General features: G+C 38.0%; 1 protein-coding gene across 5 annotated transcripts in view; it reads left to right on the forward strand.

The window, feature by feature from the left end:
• OSBPL1A (oxysterol binding protein like 1A) overlaps positions 1-27,950 on the forward strand; it is a 248,714-nt gene that overhangs the window by 182,773 nt on the left and 37,991 nt on the right. For all 5 annotated transcript variants that reach the window (XM_040479203.1, XM_040479204.1, XM_040479206.1 and 2 more), the window contains one exon: positions 25,254-25,329. In XM_040479203.1, coding sequence (XP_040335137.1) covers positions 25,254-25,329 — 76 coding nt within the window. The remainder of the gene's footprint in view (positions 1-25,253; positions 25,330-27,950) is intronic.

Here is a 27,950-nt window from a genome sequence, read left to right on the forward strand (position 1 = left end):
GAGTATAATTTTCATAATGACAAAATCAGATTGAAGCAATTTAAGCTGAAATTCTTTGAGTTGAATGGCTAACTAATTTTACTCACCGATTTAAACATTAAGATAGTATGAAGAGCCATATCCATTTTTTAAGCAGTCAGGTAAACTATAGGCGAATTATGATTGGAAATTTTTAGTTTTATCTTAATGAAATAAGATTTAATATTGGTTTCAAATATCTTAATGATTTCAGATCTCTTTAAAACTGTTCAGCTGAAGAAGTGCCGGGTTTTAAAGCAGAATCCAGAAAATGACGTTTTGAAACAAGTATCTCAACTATAAACATTATTTTGTTTAAATTTTTTTTAATGTTTGTTTATTTTTGAGAGACAAAGCGTGAGCAGGGGAAGGCAGAGAGAGGTGGAGACACAGAATCTGAAGCAGGCTCCAGGCTCCCAGCTGTCAGCACAGAACGTGACATGGGGCCCAAACTCACAAGCTGTGAGATCATGACCTGAGCCGAAGTTGGACGCTTAACTGACTTAGCCAGTCCGGCACCCTTCAACTATAAACATTCTTGAATATTTTATTGATCTTGCCTCCTATTATCCTCAAAACCAGGCAGAGTAGTTGAAATTCAATTAATTTTTGAGGGGTGCCTGGGTGTCTCAGTCAGTTAAGTGTCAGACTCTATGTGTCAGCTCAGGTCATAATCTCAGGGTTCTTGAGATCAAGCCCTGCATTGGGCTCTGCACTGACAGTGTGGAGCCTGCTTGGTATTCTCTCTCTCTCCCTCCCTCTCTCTGCCCCTTCCCCGATCACCTTCTTGCACCTGGGTGCTCTCAAACATTTAAAAAATAAAGAAATTTGGGGTGCCTGGGTGGCGCAGTCAGTTAAGCGTCCGACTTCAGCCAGGTCATGATCTCGTGGTCCGTGAGTTCGAGCCCCGCATCAGGCTCTGGGCTGATGGCTCGGAGCCTGGAGCCTGTTTCCGATTCTGTGTCTCCCTCTCTCTCTGCCCCTCCCCTGTTCATGCTCTGCCTCTCTCTGTCCCAAAATAAATAAAAAACGAAAAAAAAAATTAAAAAAAATAAATAAAATAAAGAAATTCAATGAATATTTGTGAAATGATTGTAGGGTTTTTTTTTTTATTTTCACATGATAATTTTTTAATTTTTATTGAAGTATAGTTGACATACAGTGTTATATTGGTCTTAGGTGGACAATAATGATTTGGCAATTCTGTACATTACAGTGCTCACCACAACAAGTGTAGTTACCATCACTATATGACATCATTACAGTATTATTGACTGTATTCCCTATGCTGTACTTTTCATCTCTGTGGATTATTTTATAACTGGAAGTGTGTACCTCTTAATCATTTTCCCCTATTTTGCCCAGCCTGCACCTTCCTCTTTGGCAATTCTCTACATTTATGACTCTATGTTTCTATTTTGTTTGTTATAAGTGAAATCACATAGTATTTGTGTTTCTCTGTCATTTCACTTAGCATGATACATTCTAGGTCCATGCATATTGTCACAAATGGCGAGATCTCCTTTTTTTATGGCTAATACTCCATTGTGTATATATACCACATTTTTTAAGTTTGTTTATTTGAGAGAGAATGTGTGTGAGCAGGGGGAGGGGCAGAGAGAGAGAATCCCAAGTAGTGTGAAGACCATCACGGGGCTGGATCTCACAAACCATGAGATCGTGACCTGAGTCAAAATCAAGAGTTGGACACTTAACTGACTGAGCCACCCAGACACCCCTATATACCACATCTTTATCCATTCTTCTGTGAGTAGACACTTAGGTTGCTTCCATATCTTGGCTATGGTAATAATGCTACAGTGAACATAGGAGTGTGTCTGTCTTTGAATTAGCCCTTTGGTTTCTTTAGAACAATACCCGGAATTGGATTGCTGGCGCACGTGGTAGTTCTAGTTTTAATTTTTTGAGTTCTATTTTTAGTTTTTTTAATTGTATGTTCTTCATAGTAGCTACACCAATTTAAATTCCCACCAACAGTGCATGAGGGTTCCCTTTTCTCCACATCCTCGCTGACACGTGTCATTTCTAGTCTTTTTGATGATAGCCATTCTGACAAGTGTGAGGTGATAACACATTGTGGCTTTGATTTGCATTTTTATGATGATTACTGATGTTGAGTATCTTTTCATGTGTCTGTATGTCTTCTTTGGAAAAATATTCAGGTCTTCTGCCCACTTTTACTTGGATTTTTTTTTCTTTTTTCTTTTTTTTTTTTTTTTTTTTAGTGTTGAGTTATAGAAGTTCTTTATATATTTTGGATATTATCCAAATTATTTGGTTATTTGGATAACCTCTTAACAGATATATCATTTGCAGACATCTTTTCCATTCAGTAGGTTGCCTTTTCATTTTTGTTGATGATTTCCTTTGCTATGCAAAAGCTTTTAATTTTGATTTAGTCCCAATGGTTTATTTTTGCATTTGTTGCCCTTGCCTGAGGAGACGTATCCAAAAAAATATTGCTAAGACTAAGTCCAAGAGTCTACTGCCTGTGTTTTTTTCTAGGAATTTTATGGTTTCCAGTCTTACAGTTAAGCCTTTAATCCAGTTTGAGTTTATTTTTGTATGTGGTGTAAGAAAGTGGTTGATTTTATTCTTTTGCATGTAGCTGTTCAGTTTTCCCAGCACCATTTGTTGAAGAGACTGTTTTTCCCCATTGTATTTTCTTACCTCCTTCATGGTAGATTAATTGACCATATTGGCATGGGTTTATTCCTGGGCACTCTATCCTATTCCATTGATTTGTGTCTTTTTGTGCTGCTGCCATACTGTTTTGATTACTGTAGTTTTGTGGTATATTTTGAGATCAGGGAGCATGATACCTCTAGCTTTATTCTTTTTCTCAGTATTGCTTTGGCTATTTGGGGTCTTTTGTGTTCCAAGTGAATTTTAGGATTATTCTAGTTTGGTGAGCCATGCCATTCGTATTTTGATAGAGATTGCATTGAATCTGTAGATTGCTTTGGGTGTTGTAGACATTTTGACAATATTCTTTCAGTCTGTGTACATGGAGTATATTGCCATTTATTTGTGTCACTGTCAGTTTCCTTCATCAGTTATCTTACAGCACAAGTCTTTCACCAAATTGGTTAAATTTATTCCTAGGGATTTTATTCTTTTTGATATAATTATAAATGAGAGTGTTAATTTCTCTTTCTGCTACTTCATTATTAGTATATAGAAATAGGACAGATTTCTGTATATTAATTCTGTATCCTGCAATTTTATCAATTCTCACATTTTTTAGGTAGAGTCTTTAGGGTTTTCTGTATATAATATCAGGTCATCTGCAGATAGTAATAGTTTTACTTCTTCATTATCCAATTAGAGGACCTTTTCTTTCTTGTGTGATTGCTATGGCTAGGACTTTCAATACTGTGTTGAGTCAAAGTGGTGAGAGTAGGCATCCTTGTCTTGTTCCTGATTTTTTTTTAAATGTTTTTATTTATTTATTGACAGAGAGAGAGAGGGAGAGAGAGAGAGAGAGAGAGAGAGAGAGAGAGAGAGAAAATGAGTGGGGGAGGGGCAGAGAGAGAAGGAGACAGAATCTGAAGCAGGCTCCAGGCTCCAAGCTAAGCTGTCAGCACAGAGCCCGATGTGGGGCTACAACTCATCAACCATGAGATCATGACCTGAGCTGAAGTCTGATGCTTTACTGATTGAGCCATCCAGGTGCCCCTGGCTTGTTCCTGATCTTATTCAGCTTTTCACCATGGAGTATGGTGTTAGCTGGGTTTATCATACGTGGCCTTTATCATGTTGAGGTATGATTCCTGTATACCACTTTGTTGAGACTTTTTATCATACATGGATCTTGAATTTTGTCAAATGCTTTTTCTGCATCTATTGAGATGATCATATGATTTTTACTCTTCATTTTGTTAATGCGGTGTATCACATTGATTTATGGATATTGAACCATTTTGCATCCCTGTAATAAGTCCCACTTGATCATGGTGTATAATCCTTTTAATGTATTGTTGAATTTGGCTTGCTAATACTTTGTTGAGGATTTTTCCATGTATGTTCATTGGGGATATTGGCCTGCATTTTTCTTTTTTTGTAGTGTCTTTGCCTGGTTTTGGTATCAGGGTAATTCTGGCCTCAGAATTTGTTCCAAGAACAAACTTGGAAATATTCCTTCCTCTTCTAATATTTGAGAAAAATGAATATTAAGTCTTTTTTAAATGTTTTGTAGAATTTATCTGTGAATTCATCTGGTTCTGGAGTTTTGTTGGGACTTTGATTACTAATTCAATTTTATTACTAGTAATCCGTTCAGATTTTCTGTTTGAGTTGGTCTTAGAAGATTGTATGTTTCTAGCAATTTATTTCTTCTAGATTATCCAATTTGTTGGCAGGAAATTGTTCATAGTAGTGTCTTACAGCCCTTTGTATTTCTATAGTGTTGGTTGTAATTTTTCCTCTTTCACTTCTGATTTTATTTTGGGGAGCATTCATTTTTTTTCTTGATGAGTCTTGCTAAGGATTAATTTTTGTTTATCTTTGCAAAGAACCATCTCTTAGTTTCATTGATCTTTCCTATTATTTTCCCGGTTTCTATCTCATTTATTTCCACTCTGATCTTTATTATTTTTTTGCTTCTACTAACTTTGGGATTTGTTTTTCTTATAGTTCCTTTAAGTGCAAGGTTAGATTATTTGAGATATTTCTTTTGAGGTAGGCCTGTATCACTATAAACTTCCCTCTTATGCTAGAGTCCTAGATTTTGGAGCGTTTTATTTCCCTTTTTATTTTCCTCAAAGCAGTTTTTGATTTCCTGTTTGATTTCTTTGTTGACCTGTGGCTGTTTAATAGTCTGGTGTTTACCCTCCATGCGTTTGTGTTTTCTCCAGGTTTTTTTCCTTGTTGATTTCTTGTTTCCTCCTGTGATAGTCACAAAAGATACTTGGTATGATTGCAGTCCTAAATCTGTTGTTTTGTGGCCTAACTGGGAGAAAGTTCCATGTGGACTTGAGAAGAATGTGTGTTCTGCTGTTTGGGGATGGGATATTCTGTACATACCTGTTAAGTCCATTTGATCTAATGTGTCATTAGGCCACTGTTTTCTATTTGATTTTTTTCTTTTTTTTTTTTTTTTTTTTTGGTCTGGATGATCTGTCATGATGCCACTCTTCCTGCTCAGTTATTTTTATTTTGGAAAATATGGTTATTTATTCACAAAAAAGGTCATTTTAACATTGGTCATACTGTTATTAAATGAATTAGTAAGTAAAAAATTAGTGTTTTGGTTTTTTTTCTAATATCATAGATAGTGGTAGTTATGACCCACAGTTAAAGAAAACTAACTCTGGGTTCTCAGTAATTTTGAAGAGTTAAATTCATCTTCAGAACAAACAAGTTGAGAAATGCTCATCTATACCAATAAATTACATTGTAACTTCTTTTTGTTTCTTTGTTGGAACCAAATATATATATACAGTGAAATTCACAGATCTTAAATACATAATTTGATAAATTTTGGCAAATGCATCTACCTATGTAACTAATACCCAGTCAAGATCTAGAACCTTTCCATCACTCTAGAAATTTCCCTCTGCCTTCCAGTCAATCCCCACCTTCCGTAGACCATCACTGTTTTGATTTCTGTCACTGTAGATCAGTCTTGTCTATTCTTGTTTTTTTGTTTTTTGTTTTTAAGTTTGCTCTTATTTATTTTGGGAGAGAGAGAGAGCAAGCAGGGGAAGGACAGAGAGAGAGGGAGACAGAATCCCAAGCAGGCTCCGTGCCATCAGCTCAGGGCCTGACACAGGGCTTGAACTCACGAACTGTGAGATCATGACCTGATCCGAAATCAAGAGTCGGACGCTTAACCAACCCAGGCGCCCCAGTCTTGTCTGTTCTAGAAATGCATTATAAATGGAGCAATTACAGTACATATTTCTTTTGAGTCTGGCTTTAATCACTCAACATAATGCTTTTGAGATTCATCCCTATTGTGTATATCAGTGTTCACTGCTTCTTCTTATTGCATGGTTAAATATGCCACAATTTGCTTATCTATACCCTTGTTGACAGACATCTGGGGTGTTTCCAGTTTGGAGTTCTTATGAATAAAGCTACTTTAAGACGTCTTTAAAGCTACTTTAAGTGGTCTTATATATATCTTTTTATGGACATGTTTTCATTCTCTTTGTTTTGGGGGTCCTAAGGCAGGTGTATGTTTGACTTTATAAAATGTAACTGTAATGTTTTCCAAAGTCATTGTATCATTTATCAGCACTATGTGAGACTTTCAGATGCCCATGGACTTACTAACATTTGATGTTTTAATGAGTGTGACATGTGGTTTTAATTTAACATTTCCTAGATGATTTTGCTTGGTTGTTCATGTATTTATTAGCCATTTGTATATCTTTTGTGAAGTAGCAGAGCGTTTGCCTGTTTTAAATTGAGTTGTGTGTCTTTTTTATTACTGACTTGTAGGAATTATATTTCTCTTCCGGATATAATCCTTTATCAAATATACATATGAATATTTTCTTTTAGTCTAAAACTTGCCTTTGCATTTGTTTAATAATGCACAGATGTTTTTAATATTTGCACAGAAGTTTTTAATTTTGATAAAGTCCACTTTGTAATTTTCTCTTTTACCTTAAGGATTTTTGGGTCTCTCTAGGAATCTGTGTCTATCCCAAACTTTGAACTACTACCTTTGGCTCTCTCTAGTGTCATTGAAGATGTGTGCTGTTCAGGCTAACTTCTTCAGTTTCCCCAAGTAAACAAACAGCCTTTTAAAATCGTTGTTACTATGGAAGAATTATTTTATATTAAACATGCACTGTGGGACAATTTATTCAACCTAGATTCCTAGTTAATAGAAAAACAACTGGCATAAAGTTTATCTCAGCAACATTGACTGAGTACTTGCTGTGTTCTAATTACAGGTTCAACAGAGCTTAGAGTTTAATATTAGTAACAATTCAACTAAATTTCAACAGTAGCCTTGCATGTGTTCATGAAGTAAGTGGAGGGATGGATACAAGTGGGCATAGAAACTTACCCTGTAAGTTGTAGAGAATGACTTGCATCTCTTACAGTTGTTTGTCCTAATCAGAAGGAAGAAGTGGTAGAGAGGGTAGTACATTTCCAAAAATGAAACTTGATACTTTCCACATGACTTATAAGTAAGAATATGTTCACCCAGTGATACAAATACATTTAGCCATGTGATGAGGCTTCTTTGCACATTGCTTCCTTTTCACTCTTTTTTAAAAAAAAATTTTTAATGTTTGAGAGAGACAGGGGCAGAGTTAGTGGGAGAGGGTCAGAGAGAGAGAGAGAGAGAGAGAGAGAGAGAGAGAGAGAATCCGAAGCAGGCTCTGGGCTCCGAGCTGTTAGCACAGAACCTGACGCAGGCTCGAACTCACAGACTGCGACTTCATGACCTGAGCTGAAGTCAGATGCCTAACGGACAAGGCCACCCAGGCGCCCCCCTTTTCACCCTTTTTAAAGAGTGGATTTTTGAACTATATTCCAGATGAACTATGTAAAGATTGTTTCAAATAAGATTATCCATAATTTTTGAAAATGAAATGGCTTTTTATTACAGCCATAACTAAGTCTTGTAACATTGTTTTAAAGTCTAGTTTATTTCCAAAGGCTTCCTACTTTGGAAAGCTATTTCACTTTGAGTGATTAGTAGACAGTAGTATGATAGAAACTAAAGATGATTAGATTGAAACACAAGCTTTGTTCATTACAATTATATAATTGACCCTTGAACAACATGGGTTTAAACTGAGTGGGTCTACTTATATGTGGATTTTTAAAATCACTACAGTAAATGTATTTCCTCTTCCTTATGATACTTATAATAACATTTTTTCTCTAGCTTACTTTATTGTAAGAATATAATATATAATATAGATGACAAACAGAATTTTAAAAACTATGTTATCCATAAGGCTTCTGATCATTAGTGGACCATTATTAGCAGTTGAGTTTCGGGGAGTCACAAGTTATGCACAGATCCTTAATTGCGTGTGGAGTCAGCATCCCTAACCCCTGTGTTGTTCAAAGGTCAACTGTATTTAAATTGGTACTTGTGGGGGCGCCTGGGTGGCGCAGTCGGTTAAGCGTCCGACTTCAGCCAGGTCACGATCTCACGGTCCGTGAGTTCGAGCCCCGCGTCAGGCTCTGGGCTGATGGCTCAGAGCCTGGAGACTGTTTCCGATTCTGTGTCTCCCTCTCTCTCTGCCCCTCCCCCGTTCATGCTCTGTCTCTCTCTGTCCCAAAAATAAATAAACGTTGAAAAAAAAATTAAAAAAAATAAAATAAATTGGTACTTGTGGAAGAAAGGATTTGGGTGGGAGGAGATGAATTCTGGTAGTTGAGAAGAGATGTGGTAAGTACATTTTGCAGGTAGATACACACATGTAAGTTCAAAATATATATATGCACATAAGAATTTTCAGTGTTAAAGATGTGTTAGATGTATTAGAATCTATGAAATTATTGCATATTTAGTTCATTGATTTGATCTTGAATCAAAGGTAAGAATTGGATTGTTTTTGCTTTTCTAAATATCCAAGTGAATATTCTACTTAAATTTTTGATTCCTTCAGAATATTTAACATGAGCAAATATTTGTTAAGTACAAGTGAAAATATGTGTTCAGCAAATTTGGTTTTGAAAATGTGTTCTTAAGAAGTGACTTAGAGACAAAATTTGATTGTGTTTGTACCTCACTTGCTACTTCTCTGTATCTCTCTTTTTTTCCACTGTTTTTCTTTCTTTGCCCATTTTCCCTTGAGATGTTAGGGAAAGCCATTTATTTTAAAACACTGAGCACGTGGTACAGTTAAAGTGCTCTGTACTGTGAGGGACACAGAGGAGGATAAAACATAATCCCTAATCTTGGGGAGATGACGCTTCAGTGGGTAGTGCACACAAAAAAAGGGGGAAATGAAGACAGGGAAAGTTAAGAATTGTGAAATTTAAGCAGAGCGTGGAACACCGGCCTACCTGGGCGTTTTAAGTTTGAATGTTAGAGCCGCTTTCAAAATCGCGTTGCTGACAAACAGCATATTTGAGTTCTAGATCATTCCCCAATTAGGTACTAAGGAGAAACCTGAATGGAGGAGCCATGCTTAAAACCTCCCCCCCAGGGATATAGTTGAAAAACAATGTCCTCAGGCCCCTGGTATCCTATGGCAAGTGAGACCACTGGCTAAACCAGCCATCATCCTGTGCTTGTAAAGCCTTCCTAGGGGGAAATAGCACACATGTCAGAACCATTTCACGATTTGCTTTTCTCGAGGGTGGCAAACACTCCTTACCTGTTTCTCTGTGCAAACCCTTATATAGTTGTGGATATTGTTCAGTAAACAGACACTTTTTAAATCATCTTTTGAAACTAATAGTAAGAGTGAAGTATTCATCCAGAAAGTAACAGTTTTAAATCTTTAATGACTCAGACAGGAAAATGAGATGCTTTTTCTCTGAAATAATTAATAATAACATCAGTATCCACTTTATGTTGAGTTTCTGTTTGCCAGGCACTGGGATGAATGTTCTGCATCACTGGCAAAGTCTCATAGTAAAAAAAAAAATTGTTTTCGGGGCGCCTGGGCAGCTCAGTCAGTTAAGTGTCTGACTTCAGCTTAGGTCATGATCTCGTGGCTTGTGAGTTCGAGCCCTGCATCGTGCTCTGTGCTGACAGCTTGGAGCCTGGAGCCTGCTTCCAGTGTCTCTCTTTCTCTGCCCCTCCCCTGCTTGTGCTCTCTTTCTCTCTGTCTCTCTCAAAAACAACATTAAAAAAATGTTTTATATATATATATATTTTAAAAATTTTGGCCATGTAGTATACATGTACAAATGCACATATGTGTGTTATTGGAACATTTTCATTTTTTAAAAATGCTGGTTATATGGAACATTATCTTGAGTTTACATACCACCAATGAATTAGACTGAAAATTTGAAAGACACTTACTGTATAAGCCTGGTGTCATTGGGACCCCATCATAACCACTTGTCTCATTGGAACCTCACCATGACAATATGAAATATTTTTATGTATGTAGATTTACATATATATTTCTTAATAGAAACACTGAGGCTTGGATAGTTAGGTAGTTACTTGTTGAAGTTTGCACAGAGAAAGTGGCAGCCAGGGCTCTGAAACCTAGACCTGAGGATTTGGAGTTAAAGAGTCCTGCCACTCATTAGATTTCTGACCATGGACAAGTTATTTAAGGAGTGCTTAACTTATAGCATTATCTTAAGGACTAAGCGAAGTGATGCATGTTAAGTGGTTAACACAGGATCTAAGGTACAGTAAACACTAAATGTAGTACTCAAACGCTTTGTCTTGGTAGAACTAGAGTTAGCTTAGTAATAGTGTGATGTCAGAGCATTTGTGAAATGTTGCTTTTTTTTTATTTTTATTTTTTTAACGTTTATTTATTTTTTTGGGACAGAGAGAGACAGAGCATGAACGGGGGAGGGGCAGAGAGAGAGGGAGACACAGAATCAGAAACAGGCTCCAGGCTCTGAGCCATCAGCCCAGAGCCGGACGCGGGGCTCGAACTCACGGACCGCGAGATCGTGACCTGGCTGAAGTCGGACGCTTAAACGACTGTGCCACCCAGGCGCTCCCGAAATGTTGCTTTAAAAATTTTTTTAATGTTTGTTTTTGAGAGAGGCACAGAGTGTGAGTGGGGGAGGGGCAGAGAGAGAAGGAGACACAGAATCCAAAACAGGCTGCAGGCTCTGAGCTGTCAGCACAGAGCCCGACGTAGGGCTCAAACCCACATACCGTGAGATCATGACCTGAGCTGAAGTCAGCCGCTTAATCAACTGAGCCACCCAGGTGCCCCAAATGTTGCTTTTAAAGAAACTCATGAACTTTTCCCATCCTCCCTGACGCATACAGGTCAGTGATCAGAGGTCTTACTAAACGAGAAAAGCTAGAATGAAGCTAAATAAAAATGCAAACTATTAAGATTCCTCGAAGTATAGGTAAGAGAAAGGTCGGAGACAGAGCTTGTGTGTTGTAAGAGGGACCCAGATGACTTCACAGCCACTGTTGGAAAAGGAAGGGGGCACAGAGCACTCAGATGTTACATCACAAGTGGTCAGCAGTGCGCAACCAAGGGCTTGCCCTAAAGATCCGTAGCTATCTTTATGTAAAGAAAGGAGCTGGAGATACACATGTATTTTTTGGTCATTTGAAGAATTAAAACATCGTTAAAAATCTGAAGTGGGGGAAGCCTCCTTCAGCCAAGACACACAAGCTAAAAGCTATTTTTAAAAAAACCCGTAGAAGACATATTTGTGCATTTTTTTCTCTTTAACCTGCAAATGATTCTGTTTGCACTCAATGTGACAGATTAGTGTCTATACAACAAATTCCTAAAAATTGACCAAGAATCCCAGTGGTACACATGATAAAAGTAGGCAGTTTACGGATGCGTAAATTGAGACAGTCATTAAACAGGAAAAGATGTTCTGACTCCATACTAGCCAAAGGAAAGCAATGCAGTAGGACTTTCTAACCGACTGACAAAACTTGGATGAGAATACCTTACTGACCCTGATTGCTGCTGGTGAGGATATGGGAGAAAGTGCCCTCCTAGATTGTTGGTAAAATACGAAATTGCCAAAATCTTTTCAGGAAGGAGTCTGGTAACATCTGGGGAGATAGAAAATAGATACACTTTTTTGACCCAGCAGTCCTACCCCTAGTACTCTGTCCCATAGAAATGAAAGCATCAGATTTAAAAAGGAATGTGATGTATTAAGATGTTTTTGCTGCGTTGTCAGAGCAAAAGAATGAAAACAGTGAATGCCTTTCATGGGGAGCGGCAGAATGTATTTTCGTGTGCAGGATTCTTGTCATGGATTATGATTCACTCTTTGAAAGAATGAGTTTACCGTTGGAGTTGAATAAATTTTCACGAAATACTGAATGGGGAAAGCAAACCATCTATCTAGAAGCATGTATAAATAGTATTCTGGTTTGGAATCTTCCAGTCAGAAGTCCCCTTTGTGTGCACACGTGCCCTGTTTGATAAAATGTACAAAAGTATAGAAAAATACTTACCAGGCTTCAAACTGGAGTTACAGGGTATTCAGTGGTGGCTGAGACAGGGAAGTGGGGCAAGCAAAAAAGAACGAAAGGGGGAAAGACTGCATTAAAAATACAATGAGCATGCATGATTTGCTACTGATACAAAGTTACACATATCTGCTTGTGTACCTGTGCATAAAGATATCAGAAAAAAAGACACACTTATCTATCAACTAGGAGGAGTGTTTTTGGTATATTATTCAGTGGGAGAAATGTGATCTGTGGGGTAATATTTCAGTAAAAGAATATATACTTGTATATGCATGTTTGTGCAAAGAGAAAAGTATGGAGGGGAGCCCTCCATGCTGTCACATTGGTATTGGAGATGGGAATAGATAGATGATGGGTTTGTTCCTCCATGCGTTGTTTCAGTTGGTACATAATAACATATTTTATATTTAAAATAACATATTTGAAAAATGAACCATGTAACTTTTTTCTAGGTATGTAAATGCTTGAGATTATTTTTGTTGTCATAGGCTGTGCTGGTTTTGATACAGAAGTTGAACTTCTGAAAATTTAAGAACAAGATTACAAAACTTGATGAATTAAGAAATTTACCTTTCTGGGGTGCCTGGGTAGCTCAGTTGGTTAAGTGTCCAACATTTGGTTTTGGCTCAGGTCATGATCTCATGGTTTTGTGGGCTCAAGCCCTGTGTCGGGCTCTGTGCTGATAGAGTGGAGCCTGTTAGGATTCTCTCTCTGCCTCTCTTTCTCTCTGTCCCTTCCCCACTCACGCTGTCTCTCTCTCAAAATAAATAAATAAACTTGAAATTTGTTTTTTTTCTGCAGTGATTATTAATAGAATGATGAAATGTTTTTTAGCTTGTCCGTAGAGAAAATATTGAAAGATAGCTATTTAAGTTTCACATATAGATTATGATGTAACATGGATAGCCTGCCCAGATTTGGTTTGGCAAATTACTCTGATACTGTAAACAGAATCAGAAGACCAGTGATAGACTTGGAAAGAGTTCTCTGCAATGCAGGTGGTAGAATATTTATAATACACAGAGAGCTCATACAAATTGAGAAGCTAATTTAGTGGGGATAGAATATCACCAATATCTAATGTTTTTATCTTAATATGTATGTACTTTATAAAAATAACAGAATTTTTAAGTTTTTTTTTTGTTTTTTGTTTTTTTGTTTTTTTTGGGGGGGGGGACAGAGAGAGACAGAGCATGAGCGGGGGAGGGGCAGAGAGAGAGGGAGACACAGAATCGGAAACAGGCTCCAGGCTCTGAGCCATCAGCCCAGAGCCCGAGGCGGGGCTCGAACTCACGGACCGCGAGATCGTGACCTGGCTGAAGTCGGACGCTTAACCGACTGCGCCACCCAGGCGCCCCAAGAATTTTTAAGTTTTTTAAAAAATTTTAAATTTTTAAATTTCGGAATTTTTAAAATTCTTTAAGACTGATGTGCAGGTAAGAAATTGAAACCTGGTCGCCATGAGACTCTAACTGTCCCGGGCATCACTTCATTTCATACAGATCTAGCTGCCAGATAAGGTGAGTGGTGGATCAGGCTTGGAGGCTTGCCCCGGGCCGGGCAGGTCAGCTGTGGCCCTGGTTGGCATCCCACGATCTTTACATTTCTCTGTGAAAAAGACCCCACACCCAAGGGTAGCGCTGTTTCAGTCGCGTATACACACTCCCCAACACAAGACCTGTGTGATTTGTGTGGCCTCATGAAAGAAGCAGACCTGAAAATCATGAAACAAAAGCTTACTTTTGCCTGCCTTTGTTTTGTAATCTTTTTCTACTCTTTTTAAAAGAGCCTCCATGAGCAAACAGAATTCTGTGTTTACCAGAGTAATCCATGGGGCAAGGGCCAGAAGCCAGTGGTCCTGGTGTCCAGCAGGCAGATCAGGAGGACCTGTGCAGCTCACGTGAATTTGAGAGGCTCTGTCAGGCTGAGCCTCACATACAGTCTCTGCCACTAAAAGTACCTTGAAGATTTAGGGGAGAGTGATCTCTTGAACTTGAACAACCTTTCTTCAGAAGAAGGGGGATTCTAAGTCACCCTGATTTGGTTCAGTCGGGGGTCCGTCCACAACACTGGGTAGGTGGGAATAATGGGATAACGCACTGAGCCGTTCGCTTCACGCACATAAAACAACCGTGGTGAGGCTTTTCACTCAAAACCAGTTATTGTGTTGTTGTGTGGATAGTCGTAGTGTCATCTGTGTGCTTGAAAATAGAACCAGGACACATCACTCTCAGTCCCTGGTACAGGGTGTTTTCTCTCTGTGTGAAGAAAAAAGGGAAGCATAGAATTCAGGATATAATGACTCTCAGATAAACTCCAAGGAAAGAGAATAACTGATCTATGGTTTCAGCCTGAAAATTCTGATCGTTTCTTTTTTCTTTTCTTACTTCTGCCTGGAGTAATTCTCCTTCATCCAGTATCAGTAGGGATTTTTTTTTTTTTTTTTTTTTTTTGGTCCTGGTCAGAGCATAAAATTTTTACATATAGAAACATCTCCTTTTCAGTAGAAATCCTTTTAAAAGTTTTAAATCTGATACCTAATTATTAAAAATTTTTATTTCCTCTATTTTCAAGAATACTACAGAAGATTTAGCATTTTCTTAATCATTAGGTTGTAAATTCTTCTGTCTCTCCTTGACTTTAGACTCCTATATTTCAGTGATTTTTGGTTCTTCCCCCACAGGCTCACAGCAGTACTGTCCTTGTGTTTTCCAGAAGCGATCACAGAAATCGGACATGTCCAGTAGTAGCCGTTAGCCACTGTGGTTTTGAGCACTTGAAATGTGGGTAGTGTGATGGAGAAACACAATTTTTAGCCTTAATCTAAGTTAATATAATACAAGTTTTAATTGTAAAAATGAAACTAAAATATTTTTGTATTAAATTGCCATTTTATTGTTTTGATAAGGTTAGACTTCACTTTAGTTGTTGAAAATTGAGCTAAATGGAGATGTGTGCTCTAAGTAGAAAATACACATTGGAATTTGAAGTCTTAAGATGGGAAAAAATGTAAAGTACCTCAATTTTTTGTGTTGCTTACATGTCGACGTGCAAATGTTTTGGACATATTGTGTGAAATACAGTATATTTTTAATAGTACAATATTGCCTGTGTTCATTTTGTCCATTAGGTCTCTGTGACTTATTTACTCCCCCTTGAAGGTTTGTACTCTTAAACACCATCACTTTTATCTGCCCAACCCCTAGGAACCACCATTTCACTCTCCTTGTTACAGGCTTAGCTTTTTTAGATTGGGCATATAAGGAATACCATATAGGACTTGTCTTTTGCTCTGACTTCTCTCACTTAGTGTAGTGTACTCAAAGTCATCGTGTTGTCACAAATTGAAGGATATGTTCCTTTCTTGTGACTGAGGAATCCTCCATTGTGTGTACGTACCACCTCTTTTTTACCCATTCATCCATCGATGGACATTTCGGTTGCTTCCGTATCTTGGCTCTTGTAAATAATGCTGCAGTAAACATGGGAGTGTGTCTGTCTTGTCAAAATCCTGTTTTTATTTCCTTTGGGTATATACCCAGGAGTGGAATTGCTGGATTGTATGGTAGATCTAAATTTTTATTTTTTGAGGAACTATCAGGTTGTTTTACATAGTGGTTGGACCAATTTAGATTCCCATCAACAGTGTATGGAGGCTTCCCTTTTTACCACATCCTCACCATCACCTGTTGTCTTCTGTTTTCTTGATAGCCATTCTGACAGGTGTGAGGTGATATTTCATTATGGCTTTGATTTGCATTTTCCTGATGATTAGTGATGTTGAACATATTTTCATGTGTCAGTTGGCCATTTTGATTTGGAAAAATGTCTATTTAGCTCTGCTACTAAGTTGACTGAGTTCTTGTTTTTTTATTAAATTTTTTTTGGTTTTTTTTGTTTTTTGTTTTTTTGAGAGAGAGTATGTGTGTAAGCCAGGGAGGGACAGAAAGAAAAGGGGACAGAGGATCTGAAGAGGGCTCTGCACTGACTCCTGACAGCAGCAAACCTGACGTGGGGCTTGAATTCACGAACTGTGAGATCATGACCTGAGCCAAAGTTGGACGTTCAACTGACTGAGCCACCCAGGTGCCCCACGTTGACTGAGTTATTTATGTATTTTAGACATTAATTCCTTATCTAATATATGTTTACAGAATTTTTCTTTTGTAGGTTGTTTTTTTCATTTTGTTGTTGCTTTTACTATGCAGAGCTTGAGTTTAATGTAGTCCGTTTGTTTTGTTGTTTTTTTTTTTTCTTTTGTTGTTTGTGCTTTTGAATCCTGCCCCCAATATTGCCAAGACCAATATTGATGACCTTCCTCCCCCTATTTTCTTCTAGGAGTTTTAAGGTGTATCAGGTCTTATGTTTAAGTCTTTGATCCATTTCTAGTTAATTTTTGTGAGTGGTAGGAGATTGGGGTCCAGTTTCATTATTGTGTCTCTAGCTTTTCTTAGCACCATTTGTTGAAGAGACCATCCTTTCTCCACTGGGTATTCTTGGCTTTCTTGTTGAATATTAGTTTACCAGATGTGCTGGGGTTTAATTCTGGACTTTCTGTTCTGTTCCATTGGTTGATGTGTTTATTTTTGTGCCAATACTATATTGGTTTTTTATTACTTGGTTTTATAGTGTAGTTTGAAATCCAGAAGTGTGATACCTTCAGCTTTGTTCTTTTTTCTCAGTATTGCTTTGGCTATCTGGGATCTTTTGTGGTCCCACAGAAATTTTAAGATTATTTCTATTTCTGTGAAGAATGTGTTTGATATTTTGACAGGGATTCCATTGAATCTCTAGATTGCTCTGGCTAGTGTGGCTATATTAGCAGTATTAATTCTTCTGTCTGTGAACATGGATGTCTTGCCATTTGTTTGCGTCTTTAATTTCTTTCAGCAAAATTTTGTAGTTTTCATTGTATGGATTTTTCATGTCCTTGGTTAAGTTTATTCCTATTTTATTGTTTTTGATGCTACTGGAAATGCGGTGGGTCTTTTAAATTTTTTTCAGTTGCTTCATCATTAATATAAAGGAATGTACTTGATTTCCATATGTTGATTTTGTATTCTGCTACTTTACTGAAATTGTTGATTAATTCCAACAGTTTTGTGTGTGTTTGGTTTTTGTTTTTACTAATTCTTTGGGGGTTTCTCTACTCCATTTTCTCAATTTACAATGCGGTTATATCCCAATAAACCCATCAGAGGTTGAAAATATCATAAGTTGAAAATGCATTCAGTACAGCTAACCTACCCAACATCATAGCTTAGCCTAGAAAAAACCATACTCAGAATACTTATATTAGCCTCCAGTTGGGCAAAACCATCTAACACAAAGCCTATTTTATAATAAAGTGTTGAACATCTCATGTAATTTATTGAATACTGTACTGCTAGTGAAAAGCAGAATGGTTATATGGGTACAGGATGGTTATAAGTGTATTGGTTGTTTACCCTTGTGAACTTGTGGTTGATTGGGGGCTGTAGCTGCCATCACCTGGCATCATGAGTGAGTACTGTATGTATAGCCCAGGAAAAGATAAAAATTCAATGCATATGACTTTCACACCATGGTAATGGAAGCCTTTTATTTCTTTGTCTTGCCTACGTCGCTCCAGCTAGGACTTCCAGTGTTATATTGAATACGAGAGGTGGGAGTAGGCATCCTTGCCTTGTTCCTGATCTTAGAGGAAATGCTTTCCATTTCTCTCCAGTATACATGTATAGTGTTAGCTGTGAGTTTGTCACATGTGGACTTTCTTATGTTGACGTATGTTCCTTCCATACTCAGTCTGTTAAGGGTTTTTAATCACGAAAGGATGTATTTTGTCAAGAGCTTTTTCTTCATCTATTGAGATGATCTTGTGATTATTATCTTTCATTCATTGTTTTAATGTTTTACATTCATTAATCTGTGTATGTTGAACCATACTCACGTCCCAGGGATAAATTCCACTTGGTCCTGATGTATAATCTTTTAACGTGTTCTTGAATTTGGTTTGCTAATATTTTGTCGAGAATTTTTGCATTGGTACTCATCAGGGATATTGGTTTATAGTTTTCTTATGGTATCCTTATCTGGTTTTAGTATCAAAGTAATGCTAGCTTCACAGTATGAGTTTGGAAGTATTCTTTCTCCTTGGTATTTCATAAGAGTTTGAGGGGGGTTGGTGCTAATTCTCCTTTAAATTTAAATGTTTGATAGATTCTTCAGTGAACCTGTTTGGTCTGCGTATTTTCTGCATTGGGAGTTTTTGTTTGTTTTGTTTTTTTTAATCACTGGTTCAGGCTCTTTACTCATTATTGATCTGTTCAGATTTTTCTATTCTTAATTCAGTGTTGGTAGGTTATGTGTTCGAGAAATGTATCCTAGATTTGTAACGTAGCCTAGAAATGTAATTTAAATGTATTCTAGGTTATATAATTTGTTGGCATATAATTAATTGTTCATGATAGTCTTATAATTCTGTGTGTTTCTATAGTATCAGTTGTAATTTCTTTTTTTTTTTCTTTAATGTTTGTTTATTTTTGAGAGGATGAGTGTGAGCAGGGAAGGGGCAGAGAGAAAGGGAGACACAGAATCCAAAGCAGACTCCAGGCTCTGAGCTGTCAGCATAGAACCTGATGCAGGGCTTGAACCCATGAACTGTGAGATCATGACCTGAGCCCAAGGTGGATGCCTAACTGACTGAGTGACCCAGGCACCCCTGTAATTTCTAATTTTGAGTTTTCTTTTTTTTCTTAGTCTAACTAAAGGTTTGTCAATTTTGTTTATATTTTTGAAGAACCAGGTCTTAGATCTTAGTTTCATTGATCCTTTCTATTGTTTTTCTGCTCTATTTTACTTATTTGTACTCTGATCCTTATTATTTCCTTCTTTCTGCTAACTTTGGGCTTAGTCTGTTCTTTTTCTAGTTCCTTGAGATGTAAAGTTAGGTTGTTTGAGATCTAATTTCTTAACATATACATTTATTGCCTAAATTTTCCTCTCAGAACTGCTTTGTTGCATCCCACAATACTTGGTATGTTGTGCTTTCATTTTCATTAGTTTCAGGATAATTTTTTATTTCCCATTTGGTTTCTTTTTTGACCCATTGGTTGTTTAGAAGAGTATTGTTTAATTTCCACGTATTTGAAGATTTCCCTTTCCTCTTGATTACTAATTTCATGCATTGTGATCAGAGAAGATAGTTGGTATGACTTCAGTCTTTTGAATTTGCTAAGATTTGTGGCCTATCATATGATCTGTCCTGGAGAATATTCCATGTGCACTTTAAGAAGAATATGTATTCTGCTTTTGGATAGAATGTTCTGTAGAAGTCCATCTATTCTAAAATGTGGTTTGCTTTTAGTGTCTTTTGGGGTGCTGAAACTGGGGTACTGAATTCCTCTGTAGTTATTGTATTCTCTATTTCTTCTTTAATATCTATTATTAATTGCTTAAATATTGTGTGTGTGTATATATATATGTGTGTGTGTGTGTGTGTGTATATATATATATATATATATATATATATATATATATATATTCAGTGCTCAGGTGTTGGTACCGTATATATTTATGACTGTTCTCTCTGCTTAATATATTGACTCCCTCCCCTTATCATTTTATAATGACCTTCTTTGCTCTTTGTTACCCTTTTTGGCTTGATATCTATGTTGCCTGATATAAGTATGGTTACACTAACCTTTTCTTTTCTTTTTGCTTGGAATATCACCTTCCATTCTTTCATATTGAGCCTGTGTGGTCTTTAGAGCTGAAATGAAACTGCAGTCAGGCAGCACATAGTTGGCTCTTGTTTTTTAATCTACCCAGCTACTCTGCGTTTTGATTGGTGAGTTCAATTCATTTACATTTAGGGTGATTACTGTTATGTAAGACTTACTACGGCCATTTTACCTTTTGCCTTCTGGTTATTTTGTCTCTGTTTCTTTTTCTTTCTATTTCTGTCTACCTTTGTAAATTGGTAGTTTTCCATGGTAATTTGCTGAGTCTCCCCCTTTCTTACATTTTGTGTCTTTGCTCTAGATTTTTGCTTTGTGGTAACCGTGAGGTTTGCATGAAACATCTCATAGATAAAATAGTCCTTTTTCCGTTGATAGCAGTCTATCTTCATTCATCTACAAAAGTTTTATCCTTTATTGTTACAGATTACTCTCTTTGCATGCTATGATTTTGTTACCAAGTTGTAGTAGCTTTAGTTACTCTTAATGCTCTTTTCTTGTATGCTATAATTAAGTTTAATATGGTATTTCCAAAAAAAAAAAAAAAAGAGTTACTGTATTATTATTTGCCTGGTTAATCAGATTGAATTTTGTGTACTTTCATCTTTTCGTTTATGTTTGAAGTGTCTCTTTCAACATTTCTTCTTAAGGCAGGTCTAGTGGTGAACTCCTTTAGCTTTTGTTTGTTTGGGAAAGCCTTTACTTCTCCTTCATATCTGAATGGTAGCTTTGCCAGGTGGAATATTCTTGGCTGGCAGTTTTTGAATATGTCATTCTACTCTCTGATGGCCTGTGGAGTTTCCCCTGAGAAATCTGCTAATAGCCTACTGGGAGTACCTTTGTAGGTTACTGTCTCCCCCATCCCCCACCCCCCATGCCTTTCAAATTCATTCATTCTTATTGACTTTTACAGTTGTAATATAATGTGTCTTAGAGAAGGTCTTTATGCCTTGAGGTAATAAGGTGTTTTGTTAGCTTTGTGGACATACGTATTCAGTTGCTTCCTCAGGTTTGGGAAGTTCTCAACTATTTATTTCTTTAAATAGGTTCTCTGTTCGCTTTTCCCTCTCTTCTCCTTCCAACATACCTGTTATTCTTCTATTGGCATTCTAATGGCATCAGATAGTTCTCATAGGGTGCTTTCACTTTTTAAACTCTTCATTCTCTCCTTCCACCTGAATCATTTCTGTATTTCTCTCCTCAAGCTTGCTAATTCTCTCTTCCGTAAGATCTGCTCTGTTCCCAGTGCGTTCTTCATCTCATTTACTGAGTCCTTCAGTTACAGAATTTCTGTTTATTTCTTTTTTTTAGAATTTCAATCTCTCTGGTAAAACACTTCTATTCGTTAATTTTTTTCCGAGATCATTATATTGCCATTTGGGGTTTTCTTGTAGCTCATTGAATTTCGTCATAACTGCTATTTTAAATTATCAGTTAGATTGCAGTGTTCCATGTCTTTGGGTTCCATTGGTGGAAAATTGTCATTATAGATTTTTATATTATGTGATTTTTCACGGTATTTGATAAGAAGTGCCCCTGCCTCCACATTTGAAGTAGTGAACAGCTTTCTTTAGCCAAGGTTTCCTTTGCTTTAATTCTAACAGATCAACAGGTTGAACAAGGGTTATCCTTTTGTTTTCCAGAAGATGGGGCTATAGCACAACCTTTTGGTTTTTGTTACCAGAGCTGACTTCCCTGCTAAGGGTGGGGAGTATGAAAAAAAAAGCAGAGGGAGGTGTGTACTTAGCACTTGGGGCTTTGGGTGTACCCATGGCTGGGTCAAGGGAACTTCAAGTGGGAGGGGATTCCAGAGGTTTTTGGGTCAGTCTCTTGCCTCATGGGGCAGACAGCAGATGCTTTCCTTCAGGGGTCTCTCCTCAGGGGGCCTGGTCCCTCCAGCTCACCTTTTTGCAGGCAGACCCCCCCCCCCACCCCCCGCCGTAACCCTCCCTCCACTTCACTTCCTCTGACAGAAAGGTTGTGTGCTGGCTCACCACAGGACCAGCTGCTGCCTTCTCTGCCGTTGCTGTGCTGTCGGCTGCTGCCAGGTCTGCCGCCTCTTCCACGGGCCAGTCCACCCCCTCTAGGGTACACAGGCGGATTTCTCGGGCATCTTGCTATGCTGTGCAGAGGCGCTGTGGGTTTTTTTTTTTTCCTCTCCCAGGATATGTATGTCCAATTAGTGGTAAATCAGAGGGGAGAGAAGACGAATGACTCATGGCACCATGATGCTGACATCATTTCCAAATAAAATATATTATTGAAATGAATTTATCTTGCTCTCTTTTTAATATAGCCACTGTAAAATTTAAATTTCTATATGAAGCTTTCATATTTCTGTGGGAGGTTTCTCAGCTTTGGCATCACTAACATTTGGGGCTGGGTAGTTCTTTGTGTGAGGGCCCATAATGTTCTTTATTGGGTGTTGAGTGACATCCCTGGCCTAGCTGTTCTAGATCAGCTTCCCACCCAGTGCAGGAATGCCTTTCAGGCCATGACAGAAAGGGCTCATTCAGCCTCTGTTTGAAACCTTTACTAATAAGAATCTCTTGTTTCTCGTATTTGGAATGAATTATAAGACCTTTCTATAAGGATCCTATAACTTCTCCCAGTGGTCCTAGTCCTACTTGAGTAGCACAGAATAAACCAAATTGTTTATGAAAGAGATAATGCATGCTAAAAGGCCTTATACATTCTAAAGTTGATTCATCAAATACTTCAACTCCTCCTTTGTGTTAGGCACTGTCATGGGCAACAGGGATACAGCAGTAGATGAAACGTGAGCTCTCCAGAAGCTCTTAGACCATTTTGGGGGAAGTGGTTAATACTTGAGAGCCTACAGTAGTATGTTGTGTGTTGGTCAGTGCTGTGGAGAATACCGAAGCAAGCAAAGGTGCGTAGGGAGTGCTCTTGTTGAGTGGGGCAGGGTGTGGTTATGGGGATGCTGTTGCTCCTGGCCCCGTCCCCTACTGCTCCAAGACCTCTGTCATGCCTACTGTTCCCCAGACCTCCAGTTTCTTTTGTTTGTTCTGGACTGCACATTTCTTTCATCCATTTCTTATAAGAAATGTTTTCCAGACACATTTGCTTAGCCTCTGGTAAGTCTTCCTGAACTCAGGTGTTCAGGTTCCCTTTAAAAGTGGCACATGGATTTGAATCCTGGCTCTGGTCTGATCATTGCAGAGTTGCCCTTTGGGAATGTTCTAGCTGCTGTTCTCCTTTTGGCAATCTGAGATTGCACCTGCCTCTTTGGCAGGAGCATCATGCTCTTGACTCAGATTACGGTCAACAACCCTGAGGTCTTTTACTGTGCTACAGCTTCCACGTTGTGTACTTGTCTTGGAGGCCAGTGTTTCTCTTGATGTTTTTGATCAACTTACTGCACACAGTATGATCTAAGGGAGTTTGCTTTTGCAGTCTTACACAAGAAAACAGCATGGACTTTATGATGGCCTGTTGCCTTTCACAGTCCATTTTAGCTCTGCTTTCTGGTTGGGTTCTGGAATAGATAATGTTGCAGATAATCTGGCCTCCTGATGAATGAATAACTACTACATTTTCCTAAAACAACATAATGAGATAAGTGCATAAAAATGAATGTGGGATATTCTCAGGTGGGATTCTTGGCTGGCAGTCCTGTAATTTCTAAATCGAAAATTAAAAAAAACAACAACAAAAAAAAAAAAAAACCTTTGGATGTGTTTTATCATCTTGTTTCCAGAGTATTTCTTGCTTTTCTTGCTTTTAATCAGAATAGTGATACCTACCTGTGCTCTCAGTAGGCATTGGTTGGGAGGAATTACAGCCCCTCATTCAGTCTTCACAAAGCGGATTTCAGGCTGAAACTTCCTAGCATCTGTTCCATTTATGGCTGACTTTTTCACAGACAAAAGATAGAAACGTTATATAGTTGACCCTTGAACAGTTCACCTCCTGGGCAGTCGAAAATCCATATATAATTTTTGAACCCTCAAAAACTTAACTGCTAATAGCCTACTGTTGACTGGAAGCCTTACCAATAACATAAACAGCCAATTAACACTCATTTTGTATGTCATATGTATTATATACTATATGTTACAATAAAGTGAGATTTTAGAAAATCATAAGAGAAAATACATTTATGGTACTGTATTAAAAAAAAAAAAACCCATGTAAGTGGACCCATGCAGCTCAAACCAATGTTCAGGGGTCAACTGTACAAATCTCTAAAACTGCACTGTGAATGTGCTAATGGTAGATGATGGCTGGGATTCTGTCCCTAGGTTCCATTGTTCATGTTACAGAGATTCATGGTCCTGGATGGTGGAGAATGTGATTTAAATACCATCTGTGGCTACTTATCCAGCAGATTGGTTAGATGAGAAATCTGCCAAATGAGCAGTGTGTGTTTCTAAAAAAGAAAAAGAAGTCAGAAGAATTTCACCGTGGAGGATTTAAAAATATTATTCATTTTAAAACTTTATGTTAACTTCTGTAATTCAAATTAGTTTGTAGAATAAAAGTTCTTTAGAAGATAAATTGTTTTGTTTACGATTTTAATGTTTCAGTTACGTAGGTATATTCTAAGCAGCAATTGCTAAACCCGCATCCCTTGCCATAATCTAAGATAACTGAAAAAAAATGTATGAACGGTTTTAGGAAGTTGGCCTGGCATCTCTGCCTGCTGCCCCCAGTAGTGCTGCCACTGTGATTTTTGGAAGGGGGGTCAGCTTCTGACCAGCCAGGTCTGGATGCCTGAGCCCTGACATGTGGCTTACCCAGGCCCCTCTGCCACTGACATCCACCAGCCTTCTGGCTACCTTGAAACTCCTGCAGAGGCTTTGAAAGTGCTCCTTCTGTAGAGCTTAATTTGCAAGGGGGTCCCTGTCTTATCCAGAGGGGCTAAATTTTGTTCACATCAGTGTCTTTGGTGCTAACGTATGAAGCCAGGCCTAAATTTTACTTCGGCTTTATAATTCATTTGCATTTTTCCATTTAGTTTCTTAAAAACCTTTAGGCCCTGTGATGGCGTTTTGTTTACATTATTCAGCAGCTAGAGTAAAATCATGTATGAAGTATCCAGAAGTGGTAGGTATGTCTAGGACCAAACGACAGAGTCTGCTGTGCTAGCACGTGAAAGGAAGGTGTACCTGTGAGGTGGTGCAGAAAGCTGGACACCAACAGGGAGAGCTAGAATCCTAGGATCAGAATGACAGCAAAGGCACAGGGCCAGCGGGTCTGTTGTGACACTTCTCAGGGGCCAGCATAACAGTGATTGGGGTATAGCTTCTGGCAGACCCTGTTGTACACATTTTTAAGGTGTCCATACATGCATGCCTGTGGTGTTCATATTAATGGCAATAGCTTTCCCCTCCTAGTGACAATGGCATTAAAATTAAATGTTTATTTTTCTTTTCTTCTTTCAGAACAAGCCTGCCCTCCCCTATGTTTTCCAGAAATGACTTCAGTATCTGGAGCATCCTAAGAAAATGTATTGGAATGGTAAATTACCTATCAATTTTCTAATATAACATTAAGCAGCCATGTTTCCTTACATATTCTTTGGGAGGGAATCTTAATGTTGGCATAAAAGTAATGTACAACAAAGTTTACGGAAACTTGAGATTCGGAAATTAGGAAAGGTCTTAGGTTTGCCTGACAGAATTTGAACCACTCTTTGTGCCATTTTAATAGGATTTCAGTGTGACTTTTCACTGTTGAGAAAATAGGAAAAGAAAATGCTCTTTTCCTGTTGTCACACCACATTTGTGTTTCCCCATAAAATTACCCAGAAATTCTCTCAGAAAGCAGACTCACCAAAGTGTAGGATATAATTTCATGTGCACTTCTTCATACGAGCTACTTGTTTTGAGCTTTGAATTTTAAGTGTGGTATATTAGATATTTGGAATGTGTCTCTGCTTGGCTGTGTAGGTAGATCTGATTTGGGGGGGGGGGGGGGGGAAGGGCAGCACCTGGCAAAATTTGCTAAATTCCATGAAGACTTAAGTTCTTTTTAAAACAATGGTCCACATATTGGGGCGCCTGGGTGGCTGAGTCAGTTGAGTGTCCGGCTTCGGCTCAGGTCATGATCTCACCGTTCGTGAGTTCGAGCCCCACTTCGAGCTCTGTGCTGACAGCTCAGAGCCTGGAGCCTGCTTCGGATTCTGTGTCCCGCTCTCTCTCTGCCCCACTCCTGCTTGTGCTGTGTCTCTGTCTTTCAAAAATAAATAAACCTAAAAAAAATTTTTTTAAACAATGGTCCACAGCTCCAACCAGATATCAGTTAGGCTAGAATTCTGAGTAAAGTTCTCTTCATTCTGCTAGCAGGAACTTTGACCAACTAGAATGATGAACAACGTAAAACATGTGAGTCCTGAGCTGCTAAAGAAATCTGCCTGGACATTACTTTTTGTAATGTGACAATTGAACATGCTCCGGGAACTTCCTGCACCAAGAAGTATAGTCACTTTCCGCTGCTTGCCATCCATGAAACTCATGACATGCCCACTTCGGCATTCTCTAATGTCTGTGTTCTCTGCATGGGGTTACCTCATCTGAGACTTTCCAAATGGGACCAATGAGCTAATCCCAGAAATAGTCATTTTAAACAAATATTTTCCAATTCTATGTGGAGAGTAACTCAACTAAGGTCTATAGCCGGGTAATGGGATTTATCACAACTTTTCTGCTTCCTATCTGTGAGACCCCGGGGAACCTGTTATACCTCCTGGAAGGGGTTTTCTACTGGGTAAAGTTAGAATAATTTGTACCTTAGAGGTGTATTGAGAGAGAAATAACATAATTTCTGTAAATTGTCTAAGAAGTCCCTGGTTTAGCATAATGCTCAATTTTATTATTAGCAGCAGTTAATTACACTAAAGAATCAGAGCACCTGCCTCTAATTAAGACTCATCAGGACAAACCAAATGTATATTTTCTTAAGACATTAATTATACATGTTACTGTCTTTGGATCTGAAATTTTCAGGGAAAGAATTAATATTTGTATTCTACAGAGGCAATATTTTTCAAACCCTTAGTAAACATATTTACCACCATGACTTAGTATGCAAATAGGTATATTTGTGTGTTTAAAATTAAAACCAGGGGCGCCTTCGGTGGCTCAGTTGGTTAAGCGTCCAACTCTTGATTTCAGCTCAGATGAGGATCTCATGGTCCTGGGATGGAGCCCTGTGTCAGGCTGCACACTGGGTGTGGAGCCTGCTTGAGATTCTCTTTCTCTCTGCCCCTCCCCTGCTTGTGTGCACACATGCAGTCTCTCTCTCTCAAAAGAAAAATAGTAAAATTAAACCAGTTTCACAAAAGGAATATTCATCCTTACAGTAAATGATACTTCCATTTATGTTAAATTAATGCTGATTCCAACTTATTAAATGCATTACATAATCTCTGATGAATGAAACCCTCACTGTAGAATTAATACCACATCTGTCAAAGACTATGTGGTTAACAGAATTTGTATGCAAACTTCAGCTGTGGTTGAGCATTTTGGGACACCATGGAAGATACAGTTTTCTGTTCTCTTGCTTGAATCTGTCTGCTACCATCTTCTGTCTCACAAGTATCAGATTTAGTGGCGGTGTCATGAATTTGTTTAGGCTAGAGGTCTAGTTTATGTCTAAAGCAACCATTCTGTCTAAATGGAGAATATTCTTTTAAAAGATAGGACATAATGTTATGTTGGATCATACCTGTCATACTTTGAAAGATAAACTCTTATTTCTCTAGAAGAATGTTTTCACTTTTACTTTTTATGGCAGAACTATTTGTATAAATAAACATTCTCTACTAAATTTATAAGAGGCTAACATTCCTAAAGGGACATTTACTAATGTGGATTGAAGGAATTATCTAGCATTTGGAAATCTTGTAAGCACTGTCATAGGATCCCCTCTCATAGACGATAGAAACAATCGAAAGGTGTAACAGTTGGCCAACAATAGACATTTAAAGTACAGTATATCATAAAAATAAAGTACAGTGAGTCTTTTTTAAACAGCTTATTTATTTATTTTGAGAAACTACAAGCTGGGGAGGGGCAGAGACATCAGGTGAGAGAGAGAGAGAGAGAGAGAGAGAGAGAGAGAGAGAGAGAGAGAGA

This window comes from Herpailurus yagouaroundi, unplaced genomic scaffold, assembly GCF_014898765.1.
Source record: "Herpailurus yagouaroundi ecotype Mexico unplaced genomic scaffold, PumYag 142, whole genome shotgun sequence".
Lineage (NCBI taxonomy): Eukaryota > Metazoa > Chordata > Mammalia > Carnivora > Felidae > Herpailurus > Herpailurus yagouaroundi.